General features: G+C 44.5%; 1 protein-coding gene across 2 annotated transcripts in view; it reads left to right on the forward strand.

Annotated features, from left to right (window-relative positions):
* Positions 1-1,591: 1,591 nt before the first annotated feature.
* TBC1D23 (TBC1 domain family member 23) overlaps positions 1,592-19,563 on the forward strand; it is a 29,027-nt gene continuing 11,055 nt past the window's right edge. For both annotated transcript variants that reach the window (XM_053456938.1, XM_053456939.1), the window contains exons 1-4: positions 1,592-1,699; positions 5,670-5,781; positions 6,497-6,602; positions 10,143-10,347. In XM_053456938.1, coding sequence (XP_053312913.1) covers positions 1,608-1,699; positions 5,670-5,781; positions 6,497-6,602; positions 10,143-10,347 — 515 coding nt within the window. In that variant the 5' untranslated portion in view covers positions 1,592-1,607. The remainder of the gene's footprint in view (positions 1,700-5,669; positions 5,782-6,496; positions 6,603-10,142; positions 10,348-19,563) is intronic.

The raw sequence follows: 19,563 nt of genomic DNA on the forward strand, positions 1-19,563 counted from the left end.
GGGTTGAAGCCTTGACGTGGCATTACTGCTCACGTAAGAAGTTAAATTATGGCACAAAAAGTACATATTTTCAAAAACTACACCCCTCGGCGCATCAAATGAGGGGCTGCGTGTGTTTCTAGGACAAACCTGGAGTGCGCAAGACACAAATGAACATGTCGCTATGGTTAGAAAAAACATATTTTCTAGCCAAAGCGACATATTCCATCATTATATGTGAACTTAACTTTTGTCCTAGAAATGCATGTAACCCCTCATTTGAAGCTCCAAGGGGTGTAGTTTCTTCAAATGTGTACTTTATGTACCCTAATTTAACTTCCCTGATGTCTAGACCACCTTAACTTCAGATATGGCAGATTGGAGAATCTTGTTAAAAAATTGTCTTAAAACATTTAGGGGTGATGGCTGCATTTAGACAGCTCTAGACAGCTGGGAAGTTAAATTATGGTACATAAAGTATATATTTTCAGAAACTACACCCCTTGGCGCATCAAATGAGGGGCTGCATGTGTTTCTAGGACAAACCTGGAGTGCGGAAGACATAAATGAACTTGTCGCTTTTAATTTTATTTATTTTTTATTTTTATTTGTGTGATATTCACTTATTTGTTGTGCACGTCAGTTTTGTGATACAAATACAACTAAGACCTCATTTGCTGCGGCTGGGGGTGTAGTTTCTAAAAATATATAGTTTTGTTGGCATATTTTAACATCCCGGGCAGCTAGAGCTGTTTAATTGACGCAGCCATGCATTAAATTTAAAGATGAATTTTGTGATAGTCTAATAAATTTAACTTTTAGCAATAAAATATTAGAAAAACACAGTCTACTGTTCTCAATGTCTGTTTATTTTACACCGGTTACCTACTACAAATATTTAGCAACACAGCTTTTGATATTAGAGTTTAGAAAAATAACATTACAAACTAGTTTTTATTGAGTTGGAAGTGAAAAATTACACTTTTTTCCCATTTTTGGTTGTATTTTGTAAATCTAATGAGACATACACATATAAAAATGGTATATTTGGAATCTGCTGGGTGTGCTGAAAAAAACAATATATGGTTTGTATAGTTTATTCCCAAGAAATGTACTTCTAAACACGTGTAAACGTGAGATGCACCAAAATGCCGAAAACTAGCTTAGCACCAGGGTGTGAAATGGCTTAGCAGCCAAGGGGTTAAATGGGACCAGTTTCCTGCCGGTGACAGCCGACAGAGCACAGAGGAGGAGGAGGGCAGCTTCTGCCTCAGGTAATTACTTTTATTTCTTCATGCATGAAGAATGTATATTAAACTCACAGAGTAATTTAATATGCATTATTTTATTTATTATATTATATATATTGTATATTTATTATTATTCTTTCAGGGACTGTCCTTTAATAACCGGTGTCTGGCCTGTGGTAACCCGCTATATCCAAATAATAAGGCGGACAGAATCAGAATAAAATCCATAGAACATCGGGCACGCGCATGCGTATCCCGCGCCCTGGAATCTCCTGTCGTATTTCATGTAATAGTGGCTCCTTCTCCTCCAAACTGGGCCGGACCGCTGCTCTTTTTGCTGCTTTACGGCAGAGTGACGTGGAACGTCAACACTGCAACATGGCTGAACCGGAGGAAACGTCGCCGTTGTCTTCTCCTTCTCCGCCCATGTCTTCTCCGGTACCGTTAGAGGAAGAGGAAGCAGACAGTTGGTGAGACATTTAGGGTAGGGGCAGTGGGCTCTGAGGGGTGTGCAGGCGGGAGGTGGGGGTCTCCGTTTAGGAAGCGAGGGCTGTTCACATGAGAGACATCCCATAGGGGAGAGACAGTATCTAAAGACAAATAAGAGACGGTAGAGAGACAGCAGATGTTGGGAAAAAGGACACATAGACAGATGTCGTGGCAGGAATGAGACACGAGCAGCTGGGCAGGGCTCAGATATAAGTCATTAACACAGCAACTGGAGCTGCAGCTTCCATCGGGATTGAATGCAATGAACCACACAGCACATTATCCCCCAGCTGCTATACTGCACAACTACCATCACACTCAGCCATTACCCCAGGGTAACATTACCGTCAGAGTGCCACAGTGTGTCTGGTCATTACATTCAAACGCCAACTGACTTAGAAATATGATTGTGCAACAAAGGCCTCCGCAGACTTCAGCTCCAGGGCTGTGACAGCCGTCCGGAGGGCAGCGGCTTCTCTGCTCTGCTCTATAAAGAAGAAACTAACTTGGTCAGCCATAGCAATCCTGGAACATCACGGACACAGCATGCACTCCTGCGTAACATATATGCTTACACATATATATATATATATATATATATATATATATATATATATATACTTATACTTTTATGTATATACACTTATAAACATATATATATATATATATATATATACACATATATTTATATACTTACACATATATTTATATACGCATTACATTTTATACACGTGTCCTGAAATAAGGAATGATTTGAATTGCGTATAGCTAATATAGAACCCGCTCCGGAAAGTCTTCTTTGTTGGACAGTTATTTGTTGGAAAGTCTTCTTTGTTGAAGCAGCTGTCCGGGATTAGCGAGTGCGGCGGAGTTGTGTTGTTTGTACTGTGTCTCTGAAAACATCATTCTAATACATCTGCTCTTTTGTTGGTTATTCATATTGGCATTGATCAGCCTCACAGCAGAAGAGGTAGAGGCTAATACAGTAATTATGCATGAGATAAAGATGAAGCTATCCTGAATCTAAAACAAGACCGAGGACTGAATAAGGTCTGAGTCTCTACATCAGGAATAATCGGCAAACTAGATTTTTTGCTAGATACAATTTTTAAATGTGTGTCACTCAGAGTTTACATTGGAGAGGGTCTTTCACTTATTATTTATTTATATTAGTTATTGCTTTATATAGCGCCATCATATTCCGCAGCGCTGTAAAACAGGTAGACGAAACTGAGCTTTCTAACATCGTGTTAACCAAGGAAAACATATTCTTTCCTGCAACAGTTTAACAAGAAAAAAACTTTACAACTTCAGAATGTGTTTTTTTTGTTGTCGTTGTTTTTTATTATGTTGTTCATCGGCACCGATGAAGAAAGTATATTAAAGTACTTTATGAGTGGGCAAAGGGGCAAATGCTTATGGGGGTATCCTGCAGAATCCCCACACTCATGCATTTGTAGAGGGGGGCATGATGAAAATGTAAAGGGATCTCTTGGCTATCACACGCATTAAAGTGCATTTGATGGCTAGAATATACTTTTAAGAGCTTCCCATGATACTCGGCTCTGGAGAAACAGCGTGACACAAAGTGTCAAATATATTAACCTACGAGTAGCTGTGACATGCCACCGATGTGATCGCTAATCGCTTCTCCCGGACCTCATTTAAATCATTTAGGGCGCTTGTCTGCCAAGTATGAGCAGTTAACATCCTTCTCGCTGACGAGCCTGGATCCGATGCACTACCGGGGGTGTGACGGCCGCACCTTTCTACCGTCTATTTAAAGAAGTTAATTCTTCAGATTAAGATTATGGTGCAGCAAACATTACGGCCCTTAATGCTTCTCGCCGCTCGTAACGTTGTGTTTAGCGATGTGATGAGCTGACTGTATTGTACAGGATGACTTCTAGGGCCACGAGTCAGGTGATTTGTATAAATATGTTGTGTTCGTACCTGTAGGCAACAATGTGAATAATGTTTGATTTTGGTGTATCATGGGGCTGGCTTCCCGAATGATAAAATATCCCAGACCTCATTGTGGCACAAGGAGACTAATTGTGTTCCAGGTTAATACCAAATTTTGTTTGTTTTTTTTATTTTCTGAAAGATGTATGGCTCCTGAATCTAAGACAAAACCAAGGGCAGGCAGATTAGATTGGATGAGCCTTCAATCTGTTAATGTTTCCTCGCATCGTGAATTTATTGTTGGAAGCGGAACCTCGGGTTATTAAAGAAAAAGAGCGTTCCCATAAAGTTTTTACTTCTTCTCCTTTCTTGCGCTTTGTGGCTCATCAGTCTCAAGTGTCAGAAATAATCATGACAAGGAAGTAGCTTCCTGAATTCTGTCTCTCCTGTCCTGAAATCTGTCTCTCGCTCATAACCAGATGTCATGCAGTAAAACCACTCTGCCACGTGATTCACATAAAGACAGAAACCCGACGCTAATGGATTTCTTCTGGCAGAAACCTACTTGTAGCCGTGCGTGTATAATATATGAGAAAGACGGGGCAAAGCGAGTTTATTAATGAACTAAACGGAGCCGCTTATATAAAAGTTATGTTTCAACTGAACCATTCTCTTTGTACAGCGCTGCGGATTTTGATGGCGCTATATCATACTATAAAAAATAACTAGATTCAGACTTGGGGGATCCATAGCAAGATATTTTCTAGCGAAACTTAAGGCTTCTAGAAGAAATTAGTCTTTTAGGGATTGTTTTTTTTGTTGTGCGTGTTTTTTTTTTAATTTTTTTTGGTGGAGGTAGACTGTAGGATCTTTTACTTCTCCTCCATTACATTTATTTATTTATATAGCGCCAGCAGATTCTGTAGCGCTGTTACAATCAGTGGAATAATTTAAAATCACACTCTTGTGAGCATACAATCTAGTTTGTGGTTGAGGGGGAAGTGAAGCAGCAGGAGAGGACGGCTTGGATGAGGATGAGTTGGTCCAGTCAGGATGAGCTGTCGAGGTTGTTCAGATGGCTTAGACATGATGCTGGCTGAGAGTGTTGTGAGGAAAGGTTACATGATTCTTGAAACAGGGTTTCAGAGAGCTTTTGCCGCGTACGAGAGAGAAAATATGAGAGAACGGGGAAGGGAATTCCAGAGAAGGAGTGCAGCGAGGGTGAAATCCTGAATACGCAGTGGGAAGAGGTAATGATGGTAGAAGAGAGACAAAGGCCATGAGAGGAACAAAGAGGGTGGATAGGGGCAAAGTGAGTTTTTATTTCATCAGAACGGTCATGGGCAGCCCTTGTCTGATACATGCTTCCCTGCGTGATATCGCATGTGTCATGTTAGAACCCAACTGGACCCATGGTTATGTTTCAGACGGTCTCTGCTCCGAGTGACTTCTAATTCAGACGGGATTTATAGCGAGGCCTTTATTGTTGGCTGTGTTTACTTAACTGGGAGTTTTCAGGAAATCTTCCTAGATGGTTTACTTTCCTGACCTTAATGGAAACTCTTCTGAAGATTGATTGTGACCCGGGACAATCTCACTGGGCTGAAACCTTCAGCTGGTGCTGTTTGACTTTAGCGGGGTCCGAGGTTCTGTGGATCCCTGCTAACTTTCACCCGAGGTTGCATTTTGAGAATGTTAAAGTTCCTCCAGAATTATTACCAGTCACACTGACTTAGAGCATTATCAATAAACTGTTTCCTCTGCTCCATTTTCTCACAGCCTCACGCTAGATTTCTAGTCTACATTTTGTAACTCAGACGTAAGAAGCTGCTTATTTTGGGTACTTTTTTTACTATAGCGCTGTATGCGTTTGTCTTGTGTCAAAGATGCTTTCATCTATCCCTATCTATATTTCTGTGATATAACATGCAGTTTACTCCTCTGTTCTGAGACATGTTAATTGAGCGTTTCGTGGTATTTTCTGTACTATATTTTTATTTCTCTTGGAGGGTTGTACCGTTCATCGTGTTTCTTCTCTTTTAACAGGGAGGCTGATCTCGCCGAGGCTCTGGATGCAGGAGGCTGCGACCTCGAGACGGTGAGGAATATTATTCAAGGGCGGACAGTTCCTTCAGATCTCAGACCGAAAGTATGGAAGGTGAGCCTAACTTCTCAAGGAATAAGCTTGTTATTCCTGGACTACAGGGTTCATTTCAACATGTCATGTTTGTATCATTTCTTAATTCAACACTATAAATGGATCCCTCTATAAACCCCCACACACACACACTATGTCCAGAGCTTATATGCCATATATAACTAAATGTATATAAAATGCTGGTTTCTCAAATCTCCAGCTATATAACAAGAAGCCACAAATGTTAATTCTATATATTCTAGTTGAGTTTGCGGGTGTTCACTGGTGTCTGTGGGTTATGTGCTGCTGTTGTGCGTGGTTTGGGTTTTTTTGTTCACCAGAACATATCAAATTCGGTAGCAGAGTTTACATATTTCTGCTTTGTGTTCCTTGAACAACGATGAAAACTATAATTCCACATAAAATATCCATTTGTAAATGCTATGAAAGTATTTATCTTTTCTATAGTTAAATGTGAAAAATACACTTTTTTTTAAATTTCATAATCTACAGTATTTTGAAGTTTGAAATGATTCAAAAATTCTAAATCTACTTCTTTGTGCAAAATGCCATGCGATCTGAAAGCTTAACGTTTGTGTTTATGGAACATACACGCTTCACATGGCAGAATGGGAATAGCTCAGTAAACCCACTCAAAATTAGATTTCTGAGCATTATCTATTTATGTTCTGTAAATTATTCAACAAAGAGTATTTATATGGCTTTCTTTTGTTAGATCGCTCTGAACGTGGCAGGGAAAGGAGACAGCTTAGCCTCGTGGGATGGTTCTTTAGATCTTCCAGAACAGCCAGAGATTCACAGAGACTGCCAAAATCTAATTGGTAAGATCATCTTTTCACATTAGTACAAATATTTCACTTTCCTGAGTATGTGCGAACGTGAAATCTGCATCCACATCGAAGCCTTTTAGTGTCTGGTTGCATTTAAAGCATCATTCTATAGGCTTAATCATTGATAATATGAAAGCAGCAAATGGTCCGTACGCTACGCTCTGTAGCTTACTGTATGCTTGAAACACAACTTATTTGAAACTTATTGTATGTATTGCAGTCTGGTATCTGATATCATGCAAAAATAGTCTGCATTTCCACGCCTCTGCATGAGTTCGGTATCAGATTTTGTAGTTGTGGGAATGTTAATTTTTTTTTTCAGTGGATGTGATTTATGTAGATTTTGCAAAAGATACAATTTCACATAAATTATTTCAGTATGAATAAAAAGGGATAGGACCAGAGGAGTAACTAGAAACCGCAGGGCCCTGGGCCCCCCCAACTTCAGCAGCTGGTCTGTGCCCTCATTGCCCTTTGCCCCCCTAACATACACTCTGGCACACATATGTAAACACACTTACACAAATTACACACACACATTTACTCTAACACACACTTCATCTCACCCCCCCCACACACGCACACCATTACACATCCGTGCTCACACACACACACACACACACACACCATTACACATCCGTGCTCACACACACACATGATTACACATCCGTGCTCACACACACACCATTACACATCCGTGCTCACGCATGCACAAAATTACACATTCATGCATGTATACAAACACATATCAATACATCCCGCTCACCGCTCCAGCAGCTTGCTGTCTGTCTGCTCCCACACTGTGAGCAGCCTCGGTTTTACCGTGGGATCACGTAACGTAAAGTGACCCTGATACGTTCCTGCAGGGGAGGGCTGGCAGCCTAAGGCCTGGGGGGCAAGTCTAGTCAACTGGCCCATTGCACCATCAAAGCGGCTGCGAGCGACATTGAAAGTGACCGTCGTGCGGCAGTCACTCCACCAGCGCCTAATGAAATTAAAGTGGCCGGCGTGCACACACCGCATGCCTCAGCTCTTCATCACACCCCTTTTAAGACGAGGGAAGAGGAGCTGAGGCATGGCCATTGGGTCTGACAGCCGCATGATGCAGGGGCGTACCTAGAGCATTTGGCACCTGTGGCAGATCCTGTATGTGCCCCCCCACACACACACACACACACTTTAAAACTGCATAGTTTCTATGGTTAGGCAAACATTGACAGGGGTACAGCATAATTGTTATCATTATATACTTAGGGATTATGCAGTACCACCGTCAATGTGTGCCTATACATTGAGCCAGACACTGACAACCCCTATCACTATATACTAAGCCAAACATTGATGTGGTGTAGGCTTACCACTTTAGTGACTGGCATTGTATATAGTAGGGATGCACCGAAATGAAAATTCTGGACTGAAACTAAAAATTCAGCATTCACTTGGCCAAAATTGAAAAAACAACAAAAAAAACCCTTTAAAATACTTTATTAAAAGTAACACCAAAATTAGACAAAAAAATCAACAATAATATTAACATATATATATATATATATATATATATATATATATATATATATATATATATATATATATATATACACACATATATATAACAACAATCACAATCCTATCATGTCCAGGTTCTAGCATGTGCTGGCTGACTTAGCATGATAGGAGTGTGATTGCTGTTTGCAATTATATATATAAATATATATATATATATATATATTAATACTGTCATTGAATTATTCTGTCCAATAAAAGTGTTAACACACCGAAGTTGGACCAAAAAATAATTTATAACAGCAATCACACTCCTATCATGCCTAGGCAGCCACTACATGCTGGAATCTGGGCATGAAAGGAATGTGATTACGGACTCCCTATGCCAAGCTATCCCCCAACACTTACACATCCATGCTATCTGAAACCCTCATTCACAAACATTCAGCATAACACCCATCACTCTCACACACTTACATTCAGCATAACACCCATCACTCTCACACACTTACATTCAGCATAACACACATCACTCTCATACACTTACATTCAGCATAACACCCATTACTCTCACACACTTACATTTAGCATAACACCAATCACTCTCACACACTTACATTCAGCATAACACCCATCACTCTCACACACTTACATTCAGCGTAACACCCATCACTCTCACACACGTACATTTAGCATAACACCCATCACTCTCACACACTTACATTCAGCATAACACCTATCACTCTCACACACTTACATTCAGCGTAACACCCATCACTCTCACACACGTACATTTAGCATAACACCCATCACTCTCACACACTTACATTCAGCATAACACCCATCACTCTCACACACTTACATTTAGCATAACACCCATCACTCTCACACACTTACATTCAGCATAACACCCATCACTCTCACACACTTACATTCAGCGTAACACCCATCACTCTCACACGTACATTTAGCATAACACCCATCACTCTCACACACTTACATTCAGCATAACACCCATCACTCTCACACACTTACATTTAGCATAACACCCATCACTCTCACACACTTACATTCAGCATAACACCCATCACTCTCACACACTTACATTCAGCATAACACCCATCACTCTCACACACTTACATTCAGCATAACACCCATCACTCTCACACACTTACTAATCCACTCTCTCCTACCTTTTCTTCTTTCACTCTCACTTTTCCTTTTCCTCCTCTTCTACTTCTACTTCTTCTTCTTCCAGTCCTGTGCACTGAGCGCGGAAGACGGTGGGCGTGGCTTCAGTGTTGTGCGCCGGGATCAAGTCCCGGCGCACAGCCACAGTTGCCGCGCGCACCGTTTCTGGAGGCGTGTCGGCATGGTGGCAGCCCTCAGATGAGCGGCAGCCGGGGCGGACCGCCCACCTCCCTCCCCCGCCAGCTACGCGTGACGGCCGCATTCAATCCTGCTCGCGGCCGCTTAGTTTTTAACTTTGCGGCCGCAGCCGCATTGAATGGCTGCCTGCCGGTCGTCCGTCCGGCCCACCGGCCCGGATTTAGGGCGGCCTGGGGGGCAATTGCCCCCCTGCCCCCCGGCCCAGCCCGCCCCTGCGTTCCTGTCACCCTGTGCCGGTTCAAAATACTTTAGAAAGGGACCTTCCGACCTGGACAGGTTTGAGGAGACAGGAACAAAGAGTCACAGGCCATCTGAACTAGATGTTATTTCCCTGGAAGGACATTTGGTCAAATTATAAAACTGGGCAACCAAATGGCAGATGAGATTTAATATTGACGAAAGCAAAGTTACGGATTTTTTGGGGAAAAAAAACTAATGTGCAAATTATACCTTAAATTAGGTTGTGTTAGGGAAATCATTAAATGAGGAGAACTTGGGAATAATTGTATATAATTAAAATAAGTCAAATTCTTACTGTCCCGTTAAATCTGCTGTAGATGGAGGGCATGTGAATGTTTGGGGCTTGTGCTATAATAGTTTTGTATGCATATACTAACTGCCGGTGATTTGCGTTGGCAGACCAGCTCGCGGTGCCGGAGGAGAGGAGGTCCGCCGTGCTCCAAGATGTGGAGGCTGTGGTTACCTTTTACTGCAAATCCAGAAACGTTAAGTACCACACAGAGGTCAGCTGGATACATCTCCTGAAGCCACTGGTGGATCTGCAAATGGCTCGCAGCGATTTATACAACTGCTTCTATGCAATCATGAATAAATACATCCCCAGGTACAGATACTTCGATTGCTATTTCTAGATCTCAAAAACTTACTTTTACTCATGAGTTAAGGTTGGCCATGTGAAAATAATTAACGTTATAATAAAAGTAAATTCTTTTTATACTACTAGTGGTTCTCAAAAATATATATTTTTTTAATGTTTCTAGTTTTTGCATAATGCATATTATCCATTTCTATGTTTTCTAGCCAAATCTACTAGACAAACACCCTGACACCTTATCATACTGCCTAAAAGATACTTTAGTCTTAATTACCCGGCCAGACACTTGGCTGAATATGCATGGAAAGTCCCCTAAAATGAGACATGACTAACAACCATGTCAGCCTTTAGGTGGATAACGGAAGCAATGCTATATTTAATGTTTGCATGCTTTCTGTTTAACTTGTGAAGAATGTTTTGTTCTTGGAGGTTAGAAGAGGTGTACACGTAGCGTATCAAATTTATATTCATGAGAATTCATTCATTCATAGTTTTGCGTTGGAGGATGTAGAGGAACGATGATGCGCCTGAGTCTGAATCTTCCTACTAGATGGGAATGTTCGTTCCACGCCTGTAAACCTTTACGTAGTATAAAAACTATGTCTAAAATTACGCGCCGTACTACTGGTCTCACATCAGTTAAACTAATGGCATTTTTTCATTATGGGCAAAATCAATAATGTCACCAAGTTGATTCATATAGTTTATTGAGCTTTATTGACCAAGTAAAATGTTTTATTGTATTCATTTCATTGGCCACGCTCTCTCCTTATCTCTTTCTTCTACATCTGTTTACGTCAAGGGGCAAAGTACATAGTCCACGGAAAGCCGGCCCGGTGCAAATCATTTTTTAAAGTTGGGTCCAGCTTAACCAGCTACGTAGAAATACTGTTTATTCTTAACTGTCTTTGTTTTGTGGCAAAGTGGAACAGAAAACTGATCCTTAACTAAAAACCGTACTCTCTCCCCCGCTACCTCTAGTAGATAGTTTAATTAAAGTAGCAATATTAAGCGATCTGTGATTTTCTTTCAGTAAAATATTTCCCTTGCCATTCCAGGTGGCACATGAGAAGAAGGCTCCGCCTACCAGGTAGGGCAGGAAACACTATAAAAAAAGGACACCTCCCCCTTCCTCCCCAGTGTTGTTTCCTGCCCTACTCAGGTAGCGGTTAGGCTGAAGCTTACCTCTTCTTCTCTTTTTTTGTTTTCTTGGAGCCCCGGGGGGGCATCCTCCCTCCCGACACCCGGTAGTGGTCCCGGTGGATCCAGGGTGATGCGGCAGCCTCGGAGGCTGTAAACTCCGCGGTAATCGCGGTAACACGAGGCTCAGTCCTCGTTATACGCTGCCCACAGCCCAGGGGGCTCACTGGGACGTACATCCCCGGGCTCCGGTTCTCTCCGTCCCGGGGAGGGGGAATCCTCAGCGTGCGGCGGCAGGAGAGCGCTCCGGCGCGAGCAGTTTTCTTTAAGCCGGCAGTGCCGATCTCTCGGCACCCGGTTTTATTATCTCCTCTCTGCAATTACTCCGGCTTCCGTCCGGGGTCACGAGAGGTCAATTGACGAGGAATTTCCGGATGTGACGGTTTCCGGGCCTTGGCGCCTAAATGCCTCTATAAAAACGCCAGAATGGGTAAGATCTTTCCATGCTCTTCGACCTGTACTGTATTATTGGATTTTTTACTCCTCTTTTTTTGCCTGCCTGTGCCTGAGGACTGTATATTGCCTTTTCAAGTAGGTGTTTTCTCTCCTAGTTTAGAGAGAGATTTCTATGGCCTATTCCATTGCTTTCTGATGTTATAATTTTTGTGTTTTCTCCTCAGTTATGTCGGACAAAAATCCAGACATTCCTTCTGAGGCCTCCCCACATAGGAAGTCTGTGGGGAAAACGAAACATAAAGCCTGCTCATCCTGTAAAAAGACCCTACACGATCCTACGGCCAAAATGTGCAGCTCCTGCTCTCGGCCTAAAGATGTTTCCAATTCAGAATTTACCTCCTGGTTGAAGGGGGAGCTGCAGTCCACCTTTGACTGTTTTCGTGCCATGGCAAGCTCCGCTCAGGGGCCGGTGTCTCAGCATCATCTTTTCCAGCAGGGTCCTCCAAATGTTCTACCAGATACCCTGGAAGATTATTCGGCACCCTTTTCTGAATACGACTACAAGTCTAATGACCCCCAGTCTTCGGATGAGGAGGGGGAAGTTAAAGAAGAAACCTTTTTCTTCCCAGTCGAAGAAACAGGGAAGCTAATCTCTGCAGTCAGATCTACTCTAAATCTACAGGATGATATACCAGTTTCAAAACCGGATCCTTTTCAGGGTCACTCTAGGAAGCCGCAGACCTTTCCAGTTCACGACTCGCTTTCGGCCATAATCACGGAGCAGTGGAAATATCCGGACCGGAGATTCTTCACGTCTTCCAGAACCAAAAAGCTGTTTCCCTTTGATGGCAAGAATTCTGAGGCCTGGGAAGTCCCGAAAGTAGACACCGCAGTAGCCAAGGCTACGAAGAAAACAGCCATTCCGATGGAGGACGCGTCCCACTTCAAAGACCCCATGGACCGGCGGGCTGAGAATGCCGCCAAGAGGGCTTTTGAGGCAGCAGCGGCGAACTTTCGTCCAGCCATTGCAATAGCGTCAACTTCTAGAGCCATTAAGATCTGGCTCCAACAAGCGGTGGAAGATCTTGCAGCTATCCCAGGGTCTGAGCAGGTCGCAAGAAACTTGTCCGACACCTGCCTAGCTATTGACTTCATCTCCGATGCTTCCATTGAATCTGTCCGTACATCTGCTAAAGCTACGGCACTTTCTGCGGTTTCTAGACGAGCGCTCTGGCTCAAGTCATGGTCTGCAGATAACGCCTCTAAACACAAGCTGTGCAGCATTCCGTTCCAGGGGAACCACCTCTTCGGCAGCGACCTTGACACGATTCTAGAATCCACCACGGGCGATAAGCACTGGTTACCTCAGAGGAAGGGACCACCGCGTTTCAGGTCCAATTATTTCAGAGCTCCAAGAGACAGGGAGTCCTACAGGCCCTCAACATCCTATCAAGAGTACCAGTCCTTTTGGGGTAAACCCTACGCAAGAGGCAGATTCCAGAGAGGAAGAGGCAGAGGCAGGGACGGCAAATCAGGAAAGTTTTGACGCCAGCAGGTTTCAGGTAGGGGGCAGGCTATCCGGTTTCCTGCATGCCTGGGAAGAGATCACCTCAGACCCCTGGGTTCTTCGCATCATCAATCAAGGCTATGCTCCGGAGTTTACTCACCTACCTGCCCAGCGATTCCTGCTGTCCATGCCTCCCACAGATCCTTGGAAAAGAGCGGGATTCTTCTCCACACTCAACAACCTTATTCACGAAAGGGCTCTGGTCCCGGTGCCTCTTCAAGAAATAGGAGAGGGAACTTATTCCCACGTCTTTGTCGTACCAAAACCATCCGGGAAATTCAGACTAATAATCAACCTACAGTTGGTAAATGCCTGCATCAGATACAACAGGTTCCGGATGGAATCCCTGAAGTCCGCCACGGAGGTTGTTTCATCGGGGGACTTCATGGTCACTATAGACCTGCGAGACGCCTATCTACATGTCCTCATCAGGGAAGACCACCAAAGATTCCTCCGTCTGGCCGTTCCACTACCTCAAGGGATTCGGCATCTTCAGTTTCGGGCGCTTCCCTTTGGAATTGCTTCAGCACCACGAATCTTCACAAAACTCATGTCAGTCGTCGTGGCCTTCCTGAGGCAAAGAGGCATAAAGGTGGTCCCATACCTGGACGATTGGCTCCTGATAGCAGCTTCGGCATCATTGCTCCAATCTCATCTAGAATTTTCCCTCAGGACGCTCCACAAACTGGGATGGTTAGTGAACCCCCTAAAGTCAAAGTTTCTGCCAAACAGACGTCGGTCTTTTCTGGGAATGATCCTCGATTCAGAAGTACAGAAGACGTTTCTCCCGCAGGACAAGATCCTAAGGTTACGGGAATTCACACATACAGTCCTGCAGTACAAGTCAGTGTCCCTCAGATCCGTCATGTCCTTGCTCGGTCTCATGACTTCCTCCATCCCGGCGGTTCCCTGGGCACTGGCTCACGCAAGACCCCTTCAACAATTTTTACTGGATCACTGGGATCGCTCCCAGACTTCCCTATACAAGAAGGTCCGGCTTTCTCCCCTCGTTCGGGAGTCACTCCGTTGGTGGCTGTCAACCAAGAATCTTTCGCAGGGTCTCCCTTGGCAGACGAGAGATTGGGTGGTAATCTCCACCGATGCCAGTTTGACAGGCTGGGGTGCTGTCATGGGAAGCCATTTTGCCCAGGGATCCTGGTCTCCCCAAGAATCAAGCCTACACATCAATTTTCTAGAACTACTGGCGGTCTGGAGGGCTCTAAGGTTCTGGTCTCCAATCCTGCGGCACAAGTCCATCAGGATCCTTTCAGACAACATCACCGTGGTGGCCTACCTTTCCAAACAAGGTGGCACCAGAAGCAGACGCCTGCAGACCCTGACTGCTCAGATCTGCAGATGGGCGGAGGTCAATCTCTGCACACTCTCTGCGGTTCATATCAAGGGGTCTCTGAATCAGGAGGCGGATTACCTCAGCAGGAAATCAGTACCTCCAGGAGAATGGTCCTTAAACAAAAAAGTCTTCGCCCTCATAACAAGGAAATGGGGCACTCCTCAGATAGACCTGATGGCCACGCACCTGAACGCTCAGGTAAAGGAGTTTTTTTTCTCTTTCACCAGTCGGTCATCCCCGAGCACTGGAAGCACTCTCGCAGACCTGGGATTTCGACCTCGCATACGTTTTTCCTCCGCTTCCCCTTATCTCCAGAGTACTCCGGGAAATTCGGGGAAACCCTCAAAAAGTCATCCTGGTTGTTCCTTTCTGGCCTCGCAGGATCTGGTTCTCGGACCTTACCACCTTGTCCATAGACGAACCTTTGCTTCTTCCTCAGGTGAAGGATCTTCTCATTCAAGGTCCTGTTCTCCACCCAGATCCATTCCGATTCAACCTCTCTGCATGGCTTCTGAAAGGGAGATCTTGTCCTCCAAAGGATTAGCTGCATCTGTGGTGAACACCATTCTCTCCAGCCGCAAAATTTCTACGGCCACCAAGTACCAAAAGGTTTGGGAGACATTCATCGCCTGGTGCAATGTGCATGAAGTATCCACTCCATCTATCCGCGAGGTGCTGCACTTTTTTCAAGATGGCTTTGATAAAGGATTTCAACCTGCTACTATCAAGGTCCAGATCTCAGCACTGAGTAACTTCTTGGATTTCAATCTGGCTTCTCATCCGTGGATCTCCAGATTTTCTAAGGGAATGTGTAGACTTCGCCCTAGGATCCGGCCGTCGGTCCCTCCTTGGGACCTTAATCTCGTATTGCATCAACTCACCTTGTCTCCATTTGAGCCTCTAGTACAGGGGTGTCCAAGTTTTTTCTGCAGTGGGCCACTTCATCAGAATTGTATACGTGCGCGGGCCGCACTCATTTTTCACTGTGACAAAAAATATGGCCTTTAATAAAATATGCAGATTAAAATAAAGTAAAATGACACAAAACCTTTACTCTTCCTCTCACTGATTTCTGGGCCTAGAAAGTTTTGCGACTACAAATTCAGGATTCCCTAGATTTATTCTAGGGATGAACTAAAATGAAAATTCTGGACCAAAACATTCAGGGTTCACTTAGCCAAAACCGAAAATGGCCCCCACCTTTAAAAATAATAATAAAAACTCACATTTTTAATAAAAGTAGGTAACACACAACTGGACAAAATTAGCAATATGACTTGGCAACCAGTAAATGCTGGCAACCCAGGCAACCAGTAAATGCTGGTACCTAGGCATGATGGGACTGTGCTCGCTGTGATTGCTGTTAGCAATCACACTCCTATCATGCCAAGTCAGCCAGTACATGCTGGTACAGGGTGGCTGTAAGTGATGTGCAGACCCCATACTGCTGGCAGCATCACTACACAAGGGGGGCAGCTAGCTAGGTTTCAGCATGTACAAGTCAGCCAGTACATGCTGAAACCTGGCTAGCTGCCCCCCTTGTGCACTTACACATCCATCCAGTAAATGCTGAAACCTAGGCATGATGGGACTGTGATTGCTGCCTTCTCTGCTAAAGCACAGAGGAAGTAGGATGTCACGTGAACTCCACGTGATTGCTGTTAGCAATCACACTCCTATCATGCCAAGTCAGCCAATACACGCTGGTACAGGGTGGCTGTAAGTGATGTGCAGACCCCATACTGCTGGCAGCATCAATACACAAGGGGGGCAGCTAGCCAGGTTTCAGCATGTACTGGCTGACTTGGCATGATAGGAGTGTGATTGCTAACAGCAATCACAGTCCCATCATGCCTAGGTTCCAGCACTTACACATCCATCCAGTAAATGCTGGAACCTAGGCATTATGGGACCGTGATTGCTGTTAGCAATCACACTCCTATCATGCCAAGTCAGCCAGTACATGCTGGTACAGGGTGGCTGTAAGTGCAGACCCCATACTGCTGGCAGCATCAATACACAAGGGGGGCAGCTGGCCAGGTTTTTAGCATGTACTGGCTGACTTGGCATGATAGGAGTGTGATTGCTAACAGCAATCACAGTCCCATCATGCCTAAGGTTCCAGCACTTACACATCCATGCTATCACACACACACACACTCATTTATTCATATAATCATTCATTCACAGATTCATTCCCTCAATCACACACACTCATTCAAACTCCCTCCCCACCCCTTACCTGCACGGCAGCTCCTCGATGCCGCTTACAGACTTCAGCAGGGGGCGCGGCCTCCCTCTGCCTTCTCTGCTAAAGCACAGAGGAAGTAGGATGTCACGTGAACTCCACTTCCTCTGTGCAGTCCAGAAGACCCTCCCACAAGTAAGTAGCAGGGGTTGAGGTGCGGCTCGCGTAAGATCGGTTGCCCTGGCTGCCGATCTTACGCGGGCCGCACCTCGAGGTCTCGCGGGCCGCATTTGGCCCGCGGGCCGCATGTTGGACGCCCCTGCTCTAGTAGATACCTCTCTTAAGCTGCTCACCTACAAGGTTGTCCTCCTCGTAGCCCTCACTTCCGCTAGGAGGGTGAGCGAACTCCAGGCTCTCTCCAGAGTTGAACCTTTTCTCAGGATTCTGCCGGACTGCATTATCCTTCGTTTGCCTCCAGAGTTTCTCCCTAAAGTGGTCTCCCCTTTCCATGCGGATCAGGAGATCGTCCTACCTACACTCTGTCCGGATCCCAAGAATCCCAAAGAACTGGAACTCCATTCGCTAGACCTGCGGAGATGTATCCTGTCATATCTCTCACGTACGTCGGCCTGGAAGAAATCCGATTCTCTCTTTCTGTCCTTTGCGGGGCCCCGCAAGGGCAGATCAGTATCCAGGGCTTCCGTGAGCCGCTGGCTTAAGGACGCTATCGCTTTATGTTACGTCTCCGCGGGAAGAGTACCTCCCTCCGGCCTGAAGGCTCACTCGACCAGATCCGTCTCAACTTCCTGGGCCGAACTCTCCGGGGTGTCTCCGTCTCTCATTTGCAAGGCAGCGACCTGGAGGTCGATTCATATGTTCGTAAGGCACTACAGGCTGAACCTTCATCTCTCAGACGAGTCTCAATTTGGTCGTCGTGTCCTTCAGACTGGAATCCTTCCCTCCCTATCTTGCTAATTCTTCTCATGTGCCACCTGGAATGGCAAGGGAAAGAGAGAATTCTTACCTGGGAATTCCTTTTCCTTGTCCATTTCCAGGTGGCACACTTTTTCCCCGCCCATTAAAATTTATTGGTTTTGCTATTATTTGTCTGAGTCTTTCTTTTTAACCACACTGGGGAGGAAGGGGGAGGTGTCCTTTTTTTATAGTGTTTCCTGCCCTACCTGGTAGGCGGAGCCTTCTTCTCATGTGCCACCTGGAAATGGACAAGGAAAAGGAATTCCCAGGTAAGAATTCTCTCTTTTTTGAGATACAGAATATATATGTAAAGGCACACATTCAGCTTAAAAGTGATAGTTGTTTTTATAAATCCAGCCCATCACCCCAAGTTAAGATAGATCAAAGCATCCTTGTTCTCTACATGCGCTTGCATGGCGGAAATCTGTAATGATGTTTCCTTAACCCCTTAATGACAAAGTCCGTGCATGTACGTCTCAAAATGCATTGTTTTCAATGGGTTTTGGGACCGCCCATTGTCCTTAAGGGGTTAAAGAGCTGAAGTCCGATCATCCATGCACCCAGCTGGGCTCCGAGTGATCAGATAACATAGCGAGTCCTGGATTATGCAATATATTTTACTAATTAAATGACTAATATGAAACGTTATATCTTCTGCTCATTCCTGGGGAATTTTTGGCCCGGTTCACCCCTGACAAATTGACCTTTCTCACTTCCCTGATGCTGGCTTGCCTAGCTGGCCGGTTTTCCACCGGCAACACGTTTGCTTGTACGTAAAACAGTGAGAACAAAGCTGCGACACGCGACTTGTGTTTCACTTGCCGTGTACTACTTGGGTCGAAATGTTTTATTCCCAGCTGTGTGCAATGATTTGGGTACCCCCACCAAATTACCTTTTTTTTGTTTACTTTGTAAGCAAATCGTTAACCTCTGTAGTGAACAGGCTTAAACTTCTTGTCATTGTAATGCCATTGCTATTTATTAGCTGGACCAATTTAGTGGCATGTGCCAAGGTTTGTTACTCTATGAATCGGTGTTTAGCAGAAATCACAGCCTCCTGGGTACATTTTTAATATTTATATAATATTTTGAAGGCCGTAAAGACCATTCTAGAAACCGTAAGCTTTCCTTTACTTGTGGTAATAGTTTATGGTTGATTCTTGGGTATGTTTGGATCATTGTACTGCCCATCTTCTCTCCAGCTTCAGTTTATATACTTTGGGGCATGAGTGCCTTGGTCTTATTGACACTTGGTAGAAGCTATTCTTCCCTATAACTGCGCAGTATCTCCTGTGCCACCGGCTGCCACCCAGTCCCATAACATAATACCCCACCCACCTCACCCCACCCACCATGCTCAACAGCTGGCAAGGTGGGTTTTTTTCCTTAAAATGCTTCGCCTTTTTTATTAAAAATACATTTGGTGATTTGCAGCCACGCAGTTTATTTTTATCTTGATCAGACCAAAACGCCTCCATGCCAAGTGTTGCGTTACCTACTTCAGATGTTGACTCTTGTTGATGAGATCACAGGTAACATTTTCTTCCC

This window comes from Spea bombifrons, chromosome 2, assembly GCF_027358695.1.
Source record: "Spea bombifrons isolate aSpeBom1 chromosome 2, aSpeBom1.2.pri, whole genome shotgun sequence".
Classification (NCBI taxonomy): Eukaryota; Metazoa; Chordata; class Amphibia; order Anura; family Pelobatidae; genus Spea; species Spea bombifrons.